At 36.8% G+C, this 6546-nt stretch overlaps 1 protein-coding gene across 1 annotated transcript in view; it reads right to left on the bottom strand.

Annotated features, from left to right (window-relative positions):
* The window catches only part of LOC105000262 (cGMP-inhibited 3',5'-cyclic phosphodiesterase A-like), a gene marked incomplete at its 5' end in the record, with an annotated part of 9377 nt that overhangs the window by 2373 nt on the left and 458 nt on the right, over positions 1–6546 (bottom strand). Inside the window, one exon of the mRNA XM_010856039.1 lies at positions 6232–6535. Coding sequence (XP_010854341.1) covers positions 6232–6535 — 304 coding nt within the window. The remainder of the gene's footprint in view (positions 1–6231; positions 6536–6546) is intronic.

Genomic DNA, 6546 nt, shown 5'->3' with positions numbered 1-6546 from the left:
TATTTTACATGTTTCAATGCCATTCTCCCAAATCTTCCCACCCTCTCCCTCTCCCACAGAGTCCATAAGACTGTTCTATACATCAGTGTCTCTTTTGCTGTCTCGTACACAGGGTTATTGTTACCATCTTTCTAAATTCCATATATATGCATTAGTATACTGTATTTATGTTTTTCCTTCTGGCATACTTCACTCTGTATAATAGGCTCCAGTTTCATCCACCTCATTAGAACTGATTCAATAGCCAGGACATGGAAGCAACCTAGATGTCCATCAGCAGATGAATGGATAAGAAAGCTATGGTACATATACACAATGGAGTATTACTCAGCCATTAAAGATTTCTCCCTTTCTTATGTTGATATCTCATTATCCTAACTAGGCTCTAAGCTCTGAAGAGCCAAGGTGCTACATTGTACCTGTATAGAATTTGTAGGCTTTTTAGCACAAGGCTTATTAATGCACAGATAAAACATGTTGACTTGACATTTTATAGGTTCACTGACCAAACACTTTAAGGAATAACATCAGCTAAGGATAGCATCTTCTTCTAAAATAGCAGACATTTTGGGAGAACACATACGGCCAACTAAGATTTTCAGCAATCAGTATCTGACAAATATTTCTCTGAACTATGACTTCTGCACATCTTTTGAAGACTTTTTTCCCCCAGAAATCAAACCTGTGTATTTTATGGTGACAATCGTGTAAGTGTACATTCTCAAGTACAACACTGAGATAATTCCCTAGGATAGCCTTACAGAAAACATAAACAAAAAACTTCTTTAAAAAAATACTACCAACAGTAAAAGTATATACTGTGAGGTAATTCCTACAAGCATTTAAATTTCTATGTAAAGGAACTAATGTTCATTTGACTATTAAGAGCTCAGCTTTAAGTGCAAGAATATGGAGGTGTCTCTGAATCTCCTGGTTTATTCTGACTTATTTGATAGAGCTTCCTTGAAAATAGGAATGTATTAATAGAAAATAAACACAAATTGAGTTTTCAATTTAATACACTTGAAGCTTCTTTTAATATCACACCCAGAAGAGGAAAGGGAGGTAGAGACTCCATGGAATAGAAGACACATGGCCAATGAAAGGCTTACCAGGTGGCGCTAGTGGTAAAGAACCCACCTACCAACGTAGGAGACTTGAGAAACACACAGGTTCAATCCCTGGGACAGGAAGACTCCCTAGAGAAGGTAATGGCAACCCACTTCAATATTCTTGCCTGGAGAAACCCCTGTACAGAGGAGCCTGGCAGGCTACAGTCCATGGGGTCACAAAGAGTCAGACACGACTGAAGCAACTCAGCACACACGCACACACATGGCCAATGAAAACAATTCACCAGAAACGTGTAGGATTGTGTCTAATTTCACAAAGCTCAAGAAACTTGCCCTATGCAAAAAAGGTTTTCTGAAAAATCCAACTCCGCCCCCTATACCCTAAATAAACTCACTCTTTTACTAAGATTAAATAACCCAAGTTTTCAATGAAGTGTACATAGACTACTGGGCTGTTACTGGCACAAATCACATTAATCAAAAATCTTAAAATATAATATACATGCAGATTTCTAATTTTGAGGTTCACAAACATCCTACTGCAACATAATAAATGAGAATTTATTGAAAAAGGATGTGAAATTAAATTTGGTGAAGACTTTTATTCACCTAGAGTCCTGAAGAGATTCTTCTCAGAGCTGTATTTCCTGAGTACAGCAAATTCACACAAATGTCACTACAGATATAATGAATGTTTTTTCATGCCAGTGTCACTCACCCTTGCCTGCCTGAACCCCCTCCCCCCTAGACTTTTCAAAATGTATTTCATACACAGAGTCACTGTTCTGGTTGTTTATTTAATTAACATGACAGCCCAGCATACACAGCATTTCTTTCAGTTCTACAGTTTTAACTTTTTTACACTTTAGACTCAATACAGAAAGAGTGAAATTACTGTTTGCCTCCTTCCAACCTCTGTAAATTTATATAGATTCACTGACTATTTCTGTCAGTTAAAACACTTTTTTCAGTATGCTTTAAATATCTATATTCACAAAGTAAAATCACAATTTTGTCCCTACACACCAAAAAATTTTCTGCCCTCACCTTTCCCAAGGGATGAGAATATCTTGTTTTTCCTTTTTAGGGTTTTTAGAAGTTGGCCTTAATTAATTTTAATTCTGTCAGCAGGTCATAAATAATCAATATTGTTCTTTGTATTGCCATATGCCAAGTTATACTCCTGAAACGTGATTGAAGCTACAATTGGATTAAAAAGGCAAGATTGTTTCTGAAATTTATTAAATTTGAGAAATATGTTCTGTTATCCTGAAATGTATTTAGGAGTTTAAAGAACAATTAATTCTATATTTTCAGAAGAAATACTTTTGTATTTTAAAAATACACAGTAAATGCAAAAAAGTTGTACTTTTTACCAAAGATGTAAGAAGGCCTACCATTGAAAACTACACCTACTACTGTATCCTATTCTTTTTGCTTTGCTGTTTCTGTTTTTGGCTTTTTTTGCTTGAAAATATCTTTCTTTGATATCAGTAATGAAAAACTTGATTCTACTTTTGATAACCAACCACTAGACTCTTACAAAAAAAATTGCATTCCTAAAAAGTCTGTTAAAGATCTTTTTGCTAATATGTTTAATTAACAGCCTTAAGGCCCTATGTGTGCAAAAATATTTTGATTTTTAATCTCACAAAATGAAGTATACAGCTGTACATTTCTGACTGAGAGTGTACCCACCACAAAGAATTTTGTCATGAAGTGGTACAAAAGTATTAATGGTGAGGTGAGAGGCATACAGCTTGTGTTTATTTTATGTGAAACCGTAGGCAAAGATATTAAATCCTTCTTAACATGTAACTAAAATAAAATTGCATTGGTTTGATTTCTTTCAAAAATCAATGTGTAAGGTGGTCCCAGTAATTAGAGGGAAAGAGCCAGCCGATTGTGTTGAGTATCAAGAAAAGAGACACCCTTTCAAATACAATATTCAAGTGTTAAAAGTGCTGAATTAAAATTTTATGTTGAAAAACAACATTTAGTAATCATGCATAATTTCTAATAATTCCAGAAATTCTAAGGACCTTAGTGTTTGGAAGACAGTGTGATACTTGCTAAGGGATATAAACATCCACTTAAGAAAGATACATACACCTTAATGGAATCATCTGCTTTATTAACCAAAAAAGTAGTCTGACTCACTGATCTACAAAATCTTGAACCTACTGGGCCAGTAGGAGTAAGTTAAAAGCCATGCAAATGTTACCAACTCCGTTCTTTCCTGAGAGCCTACTCCTTCATTCGCATCTCACAGATACACCCAGTGTCCCATTAATTTTGAGACTGAAGACTAGATCGATCTTTTTTCTTTGGCTGAAGCTGTATTTATGATCAATGCTGCAAAACTCAGTTCTGTATGTAATAGCTTATCTATTGTCTTCATGATGGTTCAGGAAGGGGAAAAGGAAAGCAGGGAGGGAGGGAACTCTGTCATTTGGTTTACCTTATGACAATTTTATCATCTATTCTCCTTGACCTTTCAGAATTGAGTCATTGCCGAGAGATAGCTCTTCAGCTAGTGGCTGCTATCATTCACATGGAGAAGAAAAGGTTGGAATTCTCTCACCTTTAAACCTCACAATGAGCAAAGTCCAAATGAAATTCTCCAGAGGACTCTGCCAGCTTCTCTGTGTTTTATGTTCTTACACCTCTACTTAAAATCCACTTGTTGCCTGAGGATTGTCTTAAAGAGTAGACATTCTTTCAGAAAAGAACTCCTAATCAGGTAGCATTCAGGGCAGTGTTATATATGTGTTTTATAATTATTTTGATTCTTGATTTCATAAAGCATGCAGATGACAGTGGTACACTTTGCACCCTTAATCAGAAGTTTGTTTCCTTGTGATAAAACAGATAAGCCATTTACTATATAGCTCCTGAACTTTTCACACAGTTAGGCTAACGTATGAGATATTGCCCTGTCTTATAAGATCCTAGTGCATTGTCAGTTCCCACCCACCCCCCACAATTATGCTCAGCAACAACTTTAAAGGATCATATATAAAAACTAGCCTTAAGTAACATGCACACACTTACCCATGCCCTCATTAAAAATTCAAGTAAATAAATTTCTGCTAAATGTCACCTTGCTTTCCCATCAACCATAAGAGATAGTCTCTCATTTTAGAAGAGATGGCAACCAAAGAAACTGATCAAAATATATTATGAATATACATGATCGATCGTATTCATCTGCAAAACATGTGAAAATTCAATGCTCAGTAATTTTCTTAGAAGTCTGCAGGCTATTCAAATCATCCATTTGTCAGTTCAAACCAGAGAAAACCAGTAAAAATCTACGGGTTAATTAACACTGCTGGTTAATTCCCCTAAACACCTTCTCATCTTAAATCCACCCTTAACTCAAATGTTAATAAGAAATTTCAGAAATCGAATTTCAGAGGTTAAATGATATGAATTTGGAGTCAAGTTATTTATGCTTAACTCACAGATTTGCCTTAGAAATTAAGTTTCAATTTTGCAATGATCAGGTCACATTTCCCTGTAAGTTAAAGGAAAGTGTACTTGAAATACATTTAAACTAGCAGTGTTTTCATTTAAAAGATGTTCTATCAGTGACTTTAAAAAGAAATTAAAATGTGTTTTCCTCCAATTGGCTTATAGGGAGCTTACTTTATTCTGGTGATGCCCAGATTTCTACCAAAACTAAGGATCAGTCAGTGGCCTGTTTTTAACTTCACCCTTAGAGTAAGCTAAACCCAAGAAATATTTGCTTTATCTAAATGGAAAGCTAAATAAGTACATTTATTTTAAAATAAACACAGAGACTACAATGTTGTCATCCATTCTGCTAAATAATGTCAAACAACCACATTCTGTGTAATTAACTCCATTTGAGAAACAAACTAGTCATCACACCATATGGTGACTGCTATTTCTTAGAAATACCCAAATGATTATCCACAGAATAACCTAAAGAGAAAAAGCTTACTGTCTTAGGGTATTCTCACTCCCTAAAGTTGTCCTCATAGTACCACAGGTAGGCATAAACTTAAATGAGAAAAGTGTAAATTTCCACTTGCTATACTTAACCAGCTCTCTACCACTTCCACCCCCAAGTGTCAAATCAGTTTGAAGTAGAGAGGTGAACGCTGAAGTTTCCTTAGATACAATCTGCTTTTAAAATAGGAGTGTGTTCTTTTACACCCCTTATAGCAACTGTATTCCATGATTTCAAAACAGTGATAATAAGGAAATAAGTCCCCCCAGTTCACTAAACATTATCTGGGATAACCTTACTCATAATTCTAGATTCCTCCTCCTCCTCTCTGAAAGATTTATATTACCAGCAATTTAGAAATATTTTCCTGAATTATTATTTCCTGTATAAATCCACTTGAATCGCTAAATATTCACTAAGTATGTAGATACTCAAGAGAAATTTTTTCAAGTTGACACTAACAGCGCAGTCCACGATTCTGACAAATTCTGAAGTTCAACGTATTGCTCCCCAAATTGAAGTTTATGGTTTTAATACAAAACACATCAGCATGGAATAATGTATGTTCCAAAATTACATTTTAAAAAGTAAACTGGACACCACCAAACGCAGCCTCTTCAAGTAAAACATACTGCAAAACCAGAGTATATCAGCACCTCACCTTCAAGCATTCCTTGCTTTAACTCTAGAATATTTTTATTGACTTCCATAAATGTTTACCTGTCTTCTCAGAAGAAAGAAATTTTATGAAAAGAAACAGAAAGAAATTCTATAAAAAGAAACAGAAATCTAGCAAAATCCTCGTTTTCAAATCACCCTTAAAAAAAAAAAAAAAACTTAATTCGAATATTTCTGCTAAAGGAGGAAAACATGAGAGCACTTAAAAGTATAGACAAGTCATCCGCCAGGTGTAGCACATCTAAAAAGTTGGCTCAGCTGTGGTAGACCCTGCAAAGACCATCTAGTTTTATTACTTATTCGTGTTCCTGTTGTTCAGGTTATAAAATATTGTGCGAGAGGGCGAGAAAAACTCGCTGGTTTCCAAGTCTGAAGTTAGGGCACTTTGCTGGGCTGTCTCCTTCTGTTCCCAGCGCTCCAATTCCCTCCAATTTGCGGCGGATCCCAAAAGCTTTCAAGTTTTCCCGAGAGGCGCGTGAGAGGGGGGCTGCAGGTCCTTACCTGTTCCCTGGGGATGCAGGGCAGGGAGGTCCTCCGATGGGACTTGCTGCTGCAGCCGGACATCTCGGCGGACACCACGGAGCTGGACCGCCTCCTCCTCTTAAACACCGGGATCTCTTCCTTGGTCCCAGCGATCAGCTGGGACCCGAAATGCTCCCTCGGAGCCGCCCCCGAGTACTGCGGCAAGATCTGCTCCACGTACCTGGCGAGGAGGATCCCCAGCACGCCGGCCAAGTACGCCAGGTAAGGTCTCCAGGCAACCTTGAACCTCTCTAAGGAAATGAGGGCCACGGTCCTGACCGCGCTAGTCAAGGC

This window comes from Bison bison, unplaced genomic scaffold (assembly GCF_000754665.1).
Source record: "Bison bison bison isolate TAMUID 2011002044 unplaced genomic scaffold, Bison_UMD1.0 scf7180017864370, whole genome shotgun sequence".
Lineage (NCBI taxonomy): Eukaryota > Metazoa > Chordata > Mammalia > Artiodactyla > Bovidae > Bison > Bison bison.
Note: the sequence above shows the minus strand (reverse complement) of the source record. Positions and strands in the feature narration are given on the sequence as shown.